At 37.3% G+C, this 15,305-nt stretch overlaps 1 protein-coding gene across 31 annotated transcripts in view; it reads right to left on the bottom strand.

The window, feature by feature from the left end:
* The window catches only part of LOC116264067 (SKP1-like protein 1), a 45,864-nt gene that overhangs the window by 19,500 nt on the left and 11,059 nt on the right, over positions 1-15,305 (bottom strand). For 2 of the 31 annotated variants that reach the window (XR_007574670.1, XR_007574669.1), the window contains exons 1-3: positions 1,516-2,466; positions 1,339-1,438; positions 753-809 (exon numbers count right to left, since the gene is read on the bottom strand). The exons of 1 other annotated variant lie outside the window; for it this stretch is intronic. Coding sequence is in view for 1 of the 30 variants with exons in the window: in XM_031644004.2 (XP_031499864.1) it covers positions 6,537-6,839 (303 nt within the window). In the remaining 29 variants the exon portion in view is untranslated. Of the gene's footprint in view, positions 1-752; positions 1,439-1,515; positions 2,467-6,536; positions 7,337-9,537; positions 9,568-9,675; positions 9,697-9,729; positions 9,798-11,444; positions 11,750-15,305 lie in introns of those variants that run through there. 28 more of the 31 variants (XR_007574662.1, XR_007574658.1, XR_007574661.1 and 25 more) reach the window with 25 other exon arrangements.

Raw genomic sequence — 15,305 nt, 5'->3', positions numbered from 1 at the left:
GTGCAGTGATAAACAACATCTGATGTTCACTTTTAAAAGTATAAGCATTCCGTAACAACTAAAGAACGTAGACACAAAAAGCTGACTGATGAGTGAAATTTGCAAATAATGTAAGGTTGTCCAGAATGCATGAATTAACTGTGGCATGATATAGATGCATACAGGTCAACAAATACAGCTGAGGGAGCTAAAACCTACTGGTAAGTTAGTGAATAACAAAAAAATTGCACCTCTACACAGAGGGAGCTACAGCCTACTGGTCCACAAATACAGAATCGGTATGCAAGTCATCAACACAGAGGTACACACCAAAGAAGCAGTGGAAAATGGCAAATTAACAGCATCTACAAGCCACTGATTACTAAAAGCAACCAGAATTAACTATTTCTGTCGAACCCTCCCAAAAGAAAAAATAAAAGCAAAATAAATGGCTATTCATTCAGTTAGGCCTCTCAACAGTTCTAACCGAATCTGAAAGAACGATCCTGAGCAGATAAAACACCCAGAAAATAAAAAGTTCCCCACGAACCAATGACGCTCAAAAAATGAAGACTACAGCAAAAGAGGACTCAAATAAGATGAAGAGACAGACAAACAGTAGGGGCTCCGGTCCAAGGGACAGGTTTCAGTGAAAAACCAAAAAAAAGTAATCAATAAAACTCTAGCATGGCGGCATCCACAAAACAGGTCAATGCCTGAAGAGTAAGACCACCTAGGATCTGTTTTCAATCAAAACAACAGCAGAGGATTACCAGGAACTTGCAGAAGGAGATGAAACTTTACATGGGTGTTTCCTCGCGCAAGCACCTCTGTTCATGGGTTTCAGACTATAAAAGGATTAGTGAGTGAAAGACGAAGAAGAACAAGAAAGAAGACATCGTGGACCTGTGGCATATGCAGGTTATGAGCACAAGAAGAAAAGCTAAACATCCATTTGAGTGAGCATTGACAACCAAGGCAAATAATAAGGCCACTAGATTGAATCAACTTTGGAACCAGCAGATTGAAGAAGACAAAGTCCAAATCTATAAAAACCTACCTCCTCGCAAGCTCGCTCGATAGTTTTACATTCTGAGTTATATTGAGATAATGTCGAACCAGAAAAGAAGAAGCATGGTGACGACAAAGAAGAGCCCATCAACAATAGCAACCCCCAGCAAACCAACCTATCAAAAATTCTAAAAATCCCCACACCTGAGAACCAAACCTCGCGCTCTCCAACTCAAAATCAAAAGACGAACCACATAAAAAAGAGGGAAATGCAGGAATCGAGAAACGGGAAAGGGGAAGGAGTTGATTCCAGAGCACAGGCAGAAAATGAAGAAATTAGAATCTGACGATGACGACTCGACCAGCGAAGTGGACCGCCTCTCCTTCCCGCACCGGCCTGCACAAAAGTCCTTCGCTCTTCCAGCATCACTCCTCCGCCATCACAGATCTGCACCAAAAATTGGCTGCTTTTCACGGCAGACGAACAGCGACGAGATTGAGAGAGAGAGAGAGAGAGATGGTTACCTATGGTGGAGAGGCGGAGATGCACAGATCTGATGAGGATCTGATCTATGGCGGCGAGCAAGATGCGGTCGTTCCGGCGAGAGAGACGAGGAGGGTAGCAGGGGGTGAGATAGACAACGAGGGGAGAAGGAGACGCAGAGGGCGAGAGAGACGACGAGGGGAGAAGGAGACGCAGAGGGCGAGAGAGACGACGAGGGGAGAAGGAAATGCCTGCGGCAGGAGGGAGAGGGAGGCGCTGCGTGGGTGGGAGGCGAGAGGACGAAGATGAGGGGAGCCCGACGCGAAGAGCCCTAACGGGCAACAAAATAATTCTGGAAATATGTTTCCACCTCTGGCGGTGGAAACATTTTTCTGGAAACAAAATTCCGATTTCCACGTTAACGGTAAAAAAAATAATGCTGCATTTGTTAAATCGAAATTTTTTTAAAAATTTGAATTTTATTTCTTTCCCTACAGTATAATTCCGGCCCATCAAACGGGCCCTAACTGAAATAACGACTTGCAGCCTTTCAACTTGCAAGTTGTCCAGTCTACTTGAAGCCTTCTTGATGCTTTGCATTTTTGTAAATCAATATAATTTTGTTGGGAATAAATGGGATGGAGCCTATCTCCTAGCTGCCTTATCAAGCCTGATCTGTCTCTTCCATGAAGTAGGCCACACCGCGAACCGGTCAACAAAAATACAGTTGGGTGACACCCTAGAATGGCATTACGTCATCTTTAAAGCGTGTTCGAGTGATGGTCAAAATTAGGTTCATCAAAAACCCAGCTACCAAGAATAGTGGGTGAAGTTCGTGGAAGCTCGTGTGGGCAAATTGCCCACACCAACTCACATGGAAGTAAAATTTCTTATTTCATTATTTACATATCGACTAATTATCAAACATTTGTTATGTATTCAAAAAGGTGATGTTAAAAGTTTCGGTGCCCTGTCATTAATTTTATACTTTTTTGTGGCCTCCCTTATGTGTTTGAGATCTCCTTCCCAACAACACCACTGTCAACAGATTAATTTAACATTAGTTGTCAGTTTTAGATGGACCCTTCCAATTTATTGAACTAAACCATTTAGCACAAGACCTTGTTAAATTGGTCTGTGGGATTATTTGTCGTCAATGAAATATTCAAAGCTACAGTGGCCAGTAAGCGACGGATGTTCTTTCCATTCGAAAAATCTCTCTCTCTCTCTCTCTCTCTCTCTCTCTCTATATATATATATATATATATATATATATATATATATATATATATATATATATATATATATATTTCAGTTTTTTAACCGTTGGGAGAGAGAGACATCTAATAGCATTCATGACCTCCCTAGCAGAAGTTGGGAAGGAAGCTAAAAGCAGACCATGAAACCGCAATGTGGACATGATAGATAATCATGTCCAGGAAAATTTGGACATAACAGTTGAACAAGTGAAACCATATTTAATAGAATACACCAAGTTTGTGCCTACTATAAATTGCATCATATATTGTATGTCAGAATGTGATAACATTTAGAAGAGAAGAGCATGCTACAAAAAAGGATGTTCGTTTTTATGTAAATACTTTGATATATTTGATTTATATATATATATATATATATATATATATATATATATATATATATATATATAAATCCCCCAACAGCACTAAATTTATTCAATTGGCAACCTTACCAATCAAAATTTCTGGATCCAAGAGTGCTCAATGGTTTCCTCAAGACACACCAGCCAGGGAGTTGGAAACTCCATCATTCTAAGCAGATTGTTTGTGTGCCTTGCCTTGCACAAATTAGACTACAAAAGTGGTTCTATGAGGTGGTTCTTTCCCATAAACTGCTATTAGTTGGGAGTTTGGCAATAGGAACACTAATTAAATTCCTCCTGTACGCCTGCATCATTTTGAGGGAACAAAACTAAGTGGCCACCTGAAATTCACCAATTCCACACAAATATATACACAAAGAACAACACTTGGACACTTATTTGTGAACATTTATCATGTTCGGCAAAAGTTAAACTACCGTACAATGAAACAGTCGTTGGGAACTTCCTTTATTCAAAAGAAAGTCAGAAACAAGTATGCGGAAACCCCTTTGGGTTATACACATTTTGACATTAACCATCTATTCACTGATGAGTCTCACGTCTCTCACTCCTCCAACAAGGGCCCGTATTCCCTGCATCCATCCCATTGCCAAGTCAACAAGCAAAAGAGCACATTCTTCCTGCCATGGAACCTACTTAGCCATTATTAATTTCCTACTTACCGCTTAACCACCCTCAATTTCCTTAGTATTTTGTTTCATGTAGTTCCTCAAACCTGTCTCCTACCTTCTACAGCATCCCATTTACATTTTTTTATCCAACACCATTGGCTGATAACCAAAATGAAATTATTAAGGCTTGACTCCAAATGGGACTTTAAAAGTGCCCCCAAGGGCCCAATGTTATAGTGCTCTAAGATAAGGATAGAGAAACAACCAGAAAAAAGTATCCAGCGTCCACAAACCTGTTTTTGTAAGCAGCATCATAGTGTCCCCTGCCAATTTGTGCTAACAAGAAGAAGTAGTGTAAAAGTATGTATGCATGTGCACTAGATGTATTCCATGCATGTACAACTATGTTCCAAGTATTTATGTGGAAATAGAGTCACCTTCTCTGTCTCTAAAATAATGATGCACTAGGTAGATAGTAAGTACTCAAAAGCGCTAAGTCAGGGAAATGAAAAGTGCCTAGATGAGCCAAAAAAACAGTAAATGAAAGAAAAAAAAAACGAACAAGAATTGGAAAGAGAGCAAAACAAAAAAAGAAAACAAAAGTAGAAAAAGAAGATAAGGGGAATAAATATTACAATATTTTTTTTTTACTTAAGTGCATGAATGGCCCAACCTACTTTAGAAGGCCACTGCCTACAGACTACATACATTTTTTACTACATAGGCTAATCAAAGGTGCTAGTTTTGTTTGACACGACTAGGCCCTTAATAGATTTTCTAACACCAAAACACTGTTCACAAGATGCAAAATTCTGTGGTAAGGAGAGAATAGAGGTTCTGCATAAGTGATAAATGAGGATTGCAACTACTTTTGAACCAAATCCTAATTATTAGGAGTTCCAGTACTTGCTCCACAAGGAGTCATATCAATTCACATTTCTGTGCGAAGGAGAATCCAATTTAAGCTTGTCAATTGTTCTTTGTCATGAAGCTTCCACGTTCTTCTAAGTTCCAGTGGATTCTCATGAATGTTTGATTACCCTTGCCTGTCCGTGCCAAAACTTAATCGGGTTATTACTAGTGTTGGACTTTGTTGTGCAAAAACACACCTAATCCTGTCACCAGATCAAAAAACATTCACTAAACTATTCTATGGTTGTTCTATGGGAATCAAATGCTGCACAGTAGAACGACATGTCCCTTAAATTCCAACTTAAGCAAATGTTGGACAGAGCATGTTCTCATCCAATATGAAAATGCTGGTTTTATCCACAGCTGTTCCAAGGGGAACAAATTAACCTTGTCTATGAATAAGCAGGACAGGGCTTCCTTGTTACTGTTGTTCCAAGAACACAAACCAGACAACACATCACAATTTTGAACATCAAAAAGAGAAAACCTGAGGTGTTTCCCATTTAAGCAACTGGTTAGGCACCTAGGTGTTAGATGTAATCCTAGGAAGACTGGGTATTCAACTTTTGATTGCATAGCTAATGCCTCATCAGTAGAAGATCATATATTGCCAAGTAATCAACGAAAGAATCCAATAAGTAACGCAAGAAGTTCCCTAGTTCAAAAGAGAAAATATTGTGAAACAATGGGTCCATAAAACATGAAAAAAATACTTGACATGGCCTGGAAATAGTACAAAATGTCGAAGGGTGTCACAAAGCCTCCTTGTCGTAAAGGCTAGATGAATTTGTAGTATAAGGAGAAATACAAGAAGTACAATGCATGCAGTACCCTCTTGAATACACGCAGCGAACCCCTACATCTTACCTGCATGGTTGTTTCTATATGCATGATTTAAACTCAAATATATAACACCTAAATGAACTAAGTAACCTATGTTAATCGATCTTTAGTCAAATTCATAAAAAGGTTCAACAATCTTAAGCACTGGTAAAGAAAAATAGAGTTCCCCACGAAACTAAATATCATAACCTTTAACGAAAAATTAATGCAATCAAACGTGTTCCGCTCCGATAAGCATTGCCGAGCAAACCGATGAACCGCACACACGGTTCCACAGATACTATGTAAGCGTTGTACAGAAAACATTAATTAAAAATTTAAAATGAATGCATGACATCAAACTTTAAATGCCACGAGAAAGGAGGCAGCAGGTCCTGACAAAAATCCACCAAAACTAAAACACAAAAATGCACAAGGACACCGAAAACAAAACATATATTATTGAGAAAGCGTCTTGAGCAGAAGTGATGCACATGCAAACAAAGAAACTACTTGAACCGACGTCCGATTCGATTTCCAATTTCCATTCACAACCAGCGTGGTTTGGTTGGAATTCTAGGCTTCTAGCGAATCCTATTCAAAGCAACAGCCACCAAAAAAGCTACTGCAAGCAGTGGATCGGTCATGGCATCCTTCCATTACTGCTCAATAGATGTTCCCACCAAGGAAATTAGTAATCGATCTGAACACCACGTATATTACCAAAGAGATCGATGGAGACGCTACCGAAATCTTGTACAGCGCATCAATCAAAGGACATGCATAATAAAACGATAACAACCTTCATCAAACTAGCCCTAGAGGTCCTGTGGAAGAGAAAACGAATAAGCCATAAACTATAACCTCTAGAACAGGTCCTCTTAAAATCCTTGTAGGAGTGACCATTGAGCAAGGCGTCAAAAAGGAAAACAGACAAAAAAAGAGGAGGAAATAATGGCCAATTAAAAGCCACTACCAATGCTAATCTCCGTCAGATCGCAATAATCACAAACCCTTACCCTAAACCCAAAATAGAGGACCGAATAAAGAAGAGGCAGATGGCTGTGAAGAATACCAGAATGAGATCGAAGAGCGTTGCTTGGTCCACCTTAACAAACTCGGCATCCCATGCCTTGAGCTCTTCTTCTTGGATCACGTCGTCGCCGGTCTTCTGGGCGTCGACGTGCTTCTTGCAATACTCGATGACCTTCGCCAGGATCTTGCTGGCAACATTGGGCAAGGGGATGCCAGAATCGGCACAACCATCCTCGATCATTTGTCTGATCATCTGAGATTCCTTCGCCACCGCCTCCTCAACCTCCAACACCTCGCCGTCGGAGCTCTTGACCGTTACCCTCTTCCTTTCCTCCTTCGCCATCCCCTCCCGAACCCTCTCGTCCTCGTGAAAGAACGAAGCACCAGCCACAACCCAAGATCAATCAATCCTCCTCTCCTTCTCGTCGTTATTAGCCGATCAGACCATCAAAAAGTCGAGGAGCTATTTTCCATTAATATCTCCCATAGTCAACACCTCGCCGTTGGAGCTCTTGACCGTTACCCTCTTCCTTTCCTCCTTCGCCATCCCCTCCCGAACCCTCTCGTCCTCGTGAAAGAACGAAGCACCAGCCACAACCCAAGATCAATCAATCCTCCTCTCCTTCTCGTCGTTATTAGCTGATCAGACCATCAAAAAGTCGAGGAGCTAATTTCCATTAATATCTCCCATGGTTAGCTCACAAAAAGCAATATTATGGCCCCTTTACGGCCTTCTGTAACTCTGTTGCTTGTTTATAGTATTCAAACGCAACTTTTTAGTATTCCACTTGAAATTAAAATCTGGTATGTGTCTATCTATGTGTATCTTCCACTGCATATATACATGTATATATACATATAACCTATAACATATATTAACGTATATGTATATATACATACATGTATATATAACGTATATGTATATATACATATAACCTATAACATATATTAACGTATATGTATATATACATATAACCTATAACATCTACATATGTTTTTTACACGATATATATATAATACGTTAAAATGTGTATATGTATAATACGTTGTAGTGTTGCATATATAATGCATAATATGTAACATGTTATATACATATATATATCTATTTATTTATTTATTTATTTATTTATTTATATATAATGTATTATATGAATTTTATATATATAGTGTATATGTATAACGTTATACGTGTAGTGCACATATATGTGTATACAAGTTTCATATATTATATAATAATTCATTATCTTTTTGCCACAAAAATTTTGTAGGGAAGCTCATCTTGCAAATTCTGAGACATGAATATTTGCAAACTATAGAGAATACTGGGAGTGCTAGTTTTGGTAATCGTAGTTGGAGAGAGTGAGACAGAGAGAGTGAGAGATACATATGTTGTTATATATATATATCATATCTATTATATATCAACGTGTATTATATGTAATATGTTATATTACACACATATATATATGTACATTATACAATGCATGTATCATATGTATAACATTAAAATTTGTATATTGTTGCATACTATAGTATTATGTATTACACGGATGTATACTATACATAAAATATATTATATATACACTTGTATGTATATATACATGTACATATAATATATCTGTTACATGTAATAGATATAACGTGTTGTATCATAATTATATACATCTACGTATATGAGTATATACATATGATATATGAATATATATTAACGTATACGTATATATACATATAACCTATAACATATACATATGTTTTTTACACTATAATACGTTAAAATGTGTATATGTATAATACATTGTAGTGTAGAAGTTTCATATATTATATATATAACACGCAACGTATTATATGCATATAATATATACATAATAATATTATACGCATATATAACACTGCACATATATTACGTTGATACATATACGTATATGTACATATATAATATATGTGTGCCTATAATATATATGATATACATGATACATGTTATTGTATGCATATAATACTATAACATATATACTACTAAAATATTATAGAATGATTCGGGGCATTTTCAACAATGTGAAGATGCGGGACAGATGCTGCAAAAAATGGATAAATACAGTGACACAAACTAAAAATGTCTTCTATTATATACACAAAAAATGTAATACACAAACATGATCCACTTAGCTTAATCGTTATGTGATTAATCAAGTAAGAAGTTGACATAACAAGGAGCCACAAACATTTACGTAGTGAAATGCTCAAATTATGAAGAGGTACAAAAGGCACGTACATAACCATACATGCTTTGACAATGGAATGACCATTTAGGAATACGATATAGTTGTTTTAGTTATCCAGTATAAAGTAACAGATGAAAATATTTCTGTCATTAGTCGTTTCCAGATGCAATACCAAGCCTTCAATTTGCAGTCGTTAACACATTTAAACTTGGATTACACAAGCAAATGGCATGAGGAACAATCTCTCTGGACATTGTGAAGGACTACAACATGTATCAAGTTTTCAAAAGTAGCAGATGAAGCATAAATAGAGATTGCATACAAAGATCCAACAGTGACAGTAATTGTGAAAGCACAATATTAGGAAATCACAGGAGGCTAAAGCAGCAACATAAACAGTAAAGTCAGCAATCAACATACATAGATGGCCTTATGAACAAGGGCACAAGGCAACAACATGGAACAATATTATAAATGTGATAACTGCATGGTATTCAATTCAATAAATATCACTTGTTTTCACATGAAAAAGCTGCAAACAAGAGCACCACGGTCCTAGCATCCCAACATTTAGCAAAAACATGAAAAATGGCATGATAATTTCAGAATGTTTTCAACATATAAAGAAAGCAACACTATTTCTATGTAATATGAATATATTTAACTATTTTTCATTAGTTTACTGACAAAAAACTTACAACAGTTCTTTATATGAATTTAAGTAAAAAACTTACATTTTAATTATTGTAGGCTCGCTTTAGCTTCTACAAGTTAATTACTGTACTGGCAAAACAAGGTCATACGCAATGACAAGATATGCACCATTTCGTAAAAGATGACATATTGTTCAACCTTCACATTCGCAAGTTCAAACTATAGCTGCTGTTGACCATCATTAGCTTAAATATTGTAGAAAATGCATTTCACATTTGAACATCTAGTTGAGAAACTCCAGAATACCTTGAAAGATTGCACATATACCTGACCATAAAAGCAAAGGTGAGACAAATGTACCTTGTTATATCATGGAAAGCAATGCACTTTAGTTGCGGAGCTGCTTACGCTGAATGAGTTAAGAAAGACGCAACCCAAGGAAATTTTCGTTCCAAGAAGAATAGAATCTTCATTCTGTTTAGGGGTCTCGATGGAAGATCAATACGATTGTCAGCTAATCGAGAGGCATAGTTTCGACTGAATGCAGAGTTCGTTATCAAGAAACAGAAAGAGAGAGAGAGAGAGAGAGAGAGAAAGACAAAGAGAGAGAGACATGAATCAAAGATGGAAGAGAGAATGATGAACTCGAATGGAAGCTTCTCGAACGATTGCTGGTGTCCAATTTTTTATTCTTTATTATTCCATCAATCCACAATCACCTCTAACTGCTCCACCAACCGTCGAAGATCGTCCAGGTTGAAGATAACACCACCTTAGCCATTCATCTTGCTCTTAATCCCAAATCTTTTCATCTTCAGCCCAATACTCCCCTTCTCCTTGCTTCTGTTATATTATGTGTTAAATATATATATATATATATATATATATATATATATATATATATATATATATACATATATATATATATATAATGTAATATACAAATTGTATATATATGTTAATATATACTACTATAATATTATATATAGCATATATATATAATAGAAATATATTTTACATCCTTATATATAACACATATACATTATATGTTATGATATGTTTAATAAAAAATATATATGTTATATATATACAAATAATAAATAATGTTATACATATGTATATATATAAGGTACATATATGTATTATATATTTGTTACATATATGCAGTATATACGTAATAATATATAATCTTGTATATATTATTACATTATACAAGGTGATATATATATATGTTATGTACATATACATATAATAATATGTATACTTATTTTATAATATTATTATTATATAAAATATATGTATGATATATATATATATATATATATATATATATATATATATATATATATATATATAACATGTATGACAATATGTACTATAATGTAAATGTACATATTATAATGCTACAACACATATAATGCATAAATTATATAAATATATTATACATATTATATATATACTATATGTTATATTGTACAATATATAATATATATTATATACATATTATATGTTATATTGTATAAAATATAATAAACATATAACATTATAAGTTATTACGTATAACATATTTTATACACGTATTATAATGCATAATGTATATAATTATAGTAATGCCTATTAATGATATATTACTAGAACAATAATGTATATGTATAATATACAATATATTATATTATGTATTATATGTTAAACGTATAATATATATGATACATGTTATTGTATGTATATAATACTATAACATATATACTACTAATATATTATAGAATATACATACACAACTTATAATATACATGTAATATTATAGCACATTGGGCAGAAAATGTGGCAAATTTTTTGTCTTCACACTTTTCTTCATGCTGACAGGACACAGAAGTACATGATACATGATAGATGCATACCTACATATAGTACATATACATATGTGTATGTATTATACATACATACATGTTTCAGTCACTTCTGGCGATTGCATATCCCTGTGTGTATATGCAAATGACACTGTAGACTAGTTCAGAAAACGCAGGTGCAGTCAAGTGATTACGATGCAATGCAGTCTGCAGATGTCAAGTGCATACCTTCAATGAGGTTGCTAAGAAGAGGTTCCAAAAGTCCATTTTCTGCCATGATCTTGATATTTTCTGGACACTTCACCAAGTTGTTTAGGGTCATGTTTGTTTTTTCGTCTACCATTGAATCAGTAGTATTGTATTTTTATTGTAATCAAAAGTAGAATGGCACCAGCTCTGGAGCCAATTTTCTCACATAAAGATAAACAGTTCTTTGGTAGTTCTAGCAACAATGACACTGCTGCAAGCTGTTCCCCTGGACTTGACATGAGCCTTGCTGCTAATGGGATTGCATGTGCTTGAGAATTCAGTTCCTGCAACATGAAGAAAGTTATCGTGAGCAAGCAAAAATGTTAGCAAGCATTACAACTTTCAACAATTGAAGATGAAAAGGTACCGACAGAGATGTTAGCAAGCATTACAAATCTTATGGCATTATCTCTCTTCTGTCGGTTTGTTTTGGTCATATCTTGAGATTTTACTCTGAGAAAGAGAAGCATGGTTCAGATAATACATAACAGCACTTTGAAAAAGTATATGTGTATATGTATATATACACATGTACATATACATACATTGAAAAAGTATATGTGTATATGTATATATACACATGTACATATACATACATACGGTTTATTTATTATACATACATATTAATGTAAAATATATAATATAATACGTGTATATACGTATATTATTATATATGTAATTATAACTATTAATAAAATTGCAACATGTATTATACATATATATTGTATTATATGTGTTATAATGTATAGTATATGTCATATATAATCCCATTGTTCAGTTAAGCCATCTAAGAAGTGACAGGTTGAGAAATGGCACATAACATAAGCTTCCCTCAAAATAAAAGAAAAACATTTTCCAAAAATAATTTGCCAAGAAAGACATTGCCAGCTGGAAGCTGACCTCATGTCCCCTAAATAGCCATCTAGAATCGTAACAAACAGTTTATGCCTGACTTTAACGACTTATAAGGAAAGCTATTACCATTCGAGCCAGAATGATGTTAGCACGTGATCACCTACGACCAGGATAGATTTGAACAACAAACAGAAATATAGCATATAATCGTATAGAAAAGAAAGCGTGTGGACCCATAAGGTCACTTTATGTAATAAGCACCCATCCACTTTAGGTGGTGCGATTTGCTTTATGCTTTCTTAGCCTTAGTAAGTACGCAAGGAGGACTAAGAAAGAGCACTCCCCCTCAGGGGACCCTGAAGGACATCGTCTGACATCGCCAGAAGCAAGAGTTTCTCTAAGTCTGAGTCTTTCTTGTATAGCCTTATCCCTTCCAGTTCTCTGTCTAGTAGTTTGTGCTTAAAGGTTTGTTTGAGTAGTACAAGTGTAATACCAGAGACTGTTTAGAGTGATCCCGCTCTGCAGTCGCCTTATAATATAAGTGTCCTGAAGATTTGGAATTTGCCGTCGTTTTGGTATTCGTTTCGGTATTCTTCTTGTCTACTGTAAGTTTCAAAGCTTATCTTTGCCTTTGCTTGTTATCTTTCATTCCAAAAGAGTGCGCTGTAAACCAAGAGACCCAGCAGAAGGGCGTTGCGGAGCAGTGTATTTGAGGAGGAAAAAGAAAGCAAGTCGAGGAAGGGATTTGGCCACTGTAGTATGAGTAGTTACCCTAGTGAAAATCCGGCTATCAAGCAAGCGTTGGCAGAAACCAAGCTTATAGATCCTCAGCCCATAGCATACTTCAAACCCACTAGTGAAACCTCTGTGACAGCCCAAGGTGTCTTGATCAAACAAGACAATACTATTATCAATTTATTAACCCAAGTCTTAGCGTGTCAAACCACCCTTTTAGATAGGATCAACACCGTCGTATCGAGTCTTTCTAAGTTTAGTCAGAAGGAGGAAACAGACACCGCCTGCAGAGAAAAGAGGAAAGGTTTACGTTTTCAGTAATCCGGAGGACATCCTGTCCAAAGAAAAGCAAAAGGTGAAAGATGGAAAGTGGCCGCCCAAGCATTAGCCAGACAAGGACCACAGAAGGGGCCTCAACATCTAGCCCTCAATTTGAGGACCAGATCAGAGGTTACAGAAGTGGCCAGCGTATGCGTTACAACATGCAGCGAAGAGTAAATCAACTCTTCCACCGACAGCCATACCGTCAGACACTTGAAGCTAAGCTCTCACCGGAGGCTCAACTAAACCAGACCTTACGGGAACGAGCATCCCTGGTACCTGCAGAGGTACTCACGTGCAGACTGATCAGCACAGGGTCTACACACATCTGTCAGAGGAAGCCCTGATCTGCACAGATGGGCAACAAGTCGACCGACAATTTATTCAAGAAGAAAGCTATCGGCGACTTCAGCAAAGCGGTTTCCGTTTCATCCATATCGGCCTTGCCCAGGTACGAGTTCAAATTCTACATCGACGAAGGCACAAAAGCCTTAGTTGTTTTCCGAGACAACAGGTGGCAAGACGACAGGGCCATATTCGCAACCTCCATATTCGCAACCATGGAGGTGGATCTAACAAGGGGAGCGCAAATCATATACATCGTCCCCGGATCTAACAAGGGGAGCGCAAATCATATACATCGTCCCCGACACCACCATGACAATAAGTGACTTCTTCCGTCGCTTCCAGATTGCCGTTCAGACTCAAGGCTATGCAACATGGAAGAAAGGCGAGGCAAATTTAATCCTCACCAGAGGATTAATAGGGAGGTTGTCAAACACCCCCACATGGCGTTCAATTATCAAATCAGGACTATCTCATTAGCCATGGTGTAAGTGCTATCCCAGGAAGACGGTTTAGCACAGAAGAACTGCAGCAGTCGGCATGGGTTCTCAGACCTTCCACTATCCCAAGTATCCCGGCGCTACCTTCATCCTCCGAGACCTCCACACAGCAAGATGGGTCAATCATCTTGAGGTTCGGAAACTACCAACAGGACGATGCGCCAATTGAAGAAACGGTGATTGACGAAGACGGAGCAATCATCTCAGAAGGCAGCTCTGAAGATGACGAGGACTGGCAATACTACCAGTACCTCTGGAGCAAGTCAGAACCAACTCTGACAAACGAGGCGGAAACAATTCTGGTACGAGGCGGAAACAATTCTGGTACTAGAGAAACGGAGTATCCCAAGTTACTAGAATTCCAGCAAATCATTGCCTCATCTCAGTCCACCAACACTGAAATTAGCTCCTATGCCCCGCCAAGAGACTCAAGTATGGGGACTGATCTACCCCAATACCCTCCTGCAACAGGTGCTACGCCACCTATTAAGCCTACCTTTGAAGTAGGAGAAAGCTCCACAAACGGGCGGTTCAAAAGAGCTAGTGGTTCAGAAAACTGGACCCTACCGTCCGCTCAGCAGACCCAAGGAGCTATGTTCGTGATGCCACAGTTGATTGGCATGTTTCCCGCGCGATGGGAATCAATTACCAAAAATCTGATCGTAGAAAAGGGATTCACGGACGCAGGAGAAAAAGCCGAGTATATCGAAAATCTGCTCGGAGAAACAGAAAAACTCCTTTGGATCCAATGGCCAATGACTTACAAGAAGGAGTACGAGGAACTGATCACAACAGCGGATGGCCGAGAAGGTACCCAAAATATCTTATCTCAGATTCGTAGGGTATTTACTCTTGAAGACCCAATTCAAGGTTCCCAAGGTTCCACAGCGCACAGCACAACAAGATCAAGCCTATCGTCTCGAAAGGCTTACCTGCCCTGGGGCAAAATATATGCTGCAACAGGTTGGCTACAAAGACAGGGCAAGGGCGACTCTTCATAAGCCCTGAATTATCCGAGAAATTCTGGTTTAAAATGCCAGGCGTTTGATGCACGGCATCCTGGTTGCCAAATAGGACTAGCGCC

The sequence above is a fragment of the Nymphaea colorata genome, chromosome 11 (genome assembly GCF_008831285.2).
Source record: "Nymphaea colorata isolate Beijing-Zhang1983 chromosome 11, ASM883128v2, whole genome shotgun sequence".
In the NCBI taxonomy this organism is placed as follows: domain Eukaryota; kingdom Viridiplantae; phylum Streptophyta; class Magnoliopsida; order Nymphaeales; family Nymphaeaceae; genus Nymphaea; species Nymphaea colorata.
This window is presented reverse-complemented; position numbering and strand designations above follow the sequence as displayed.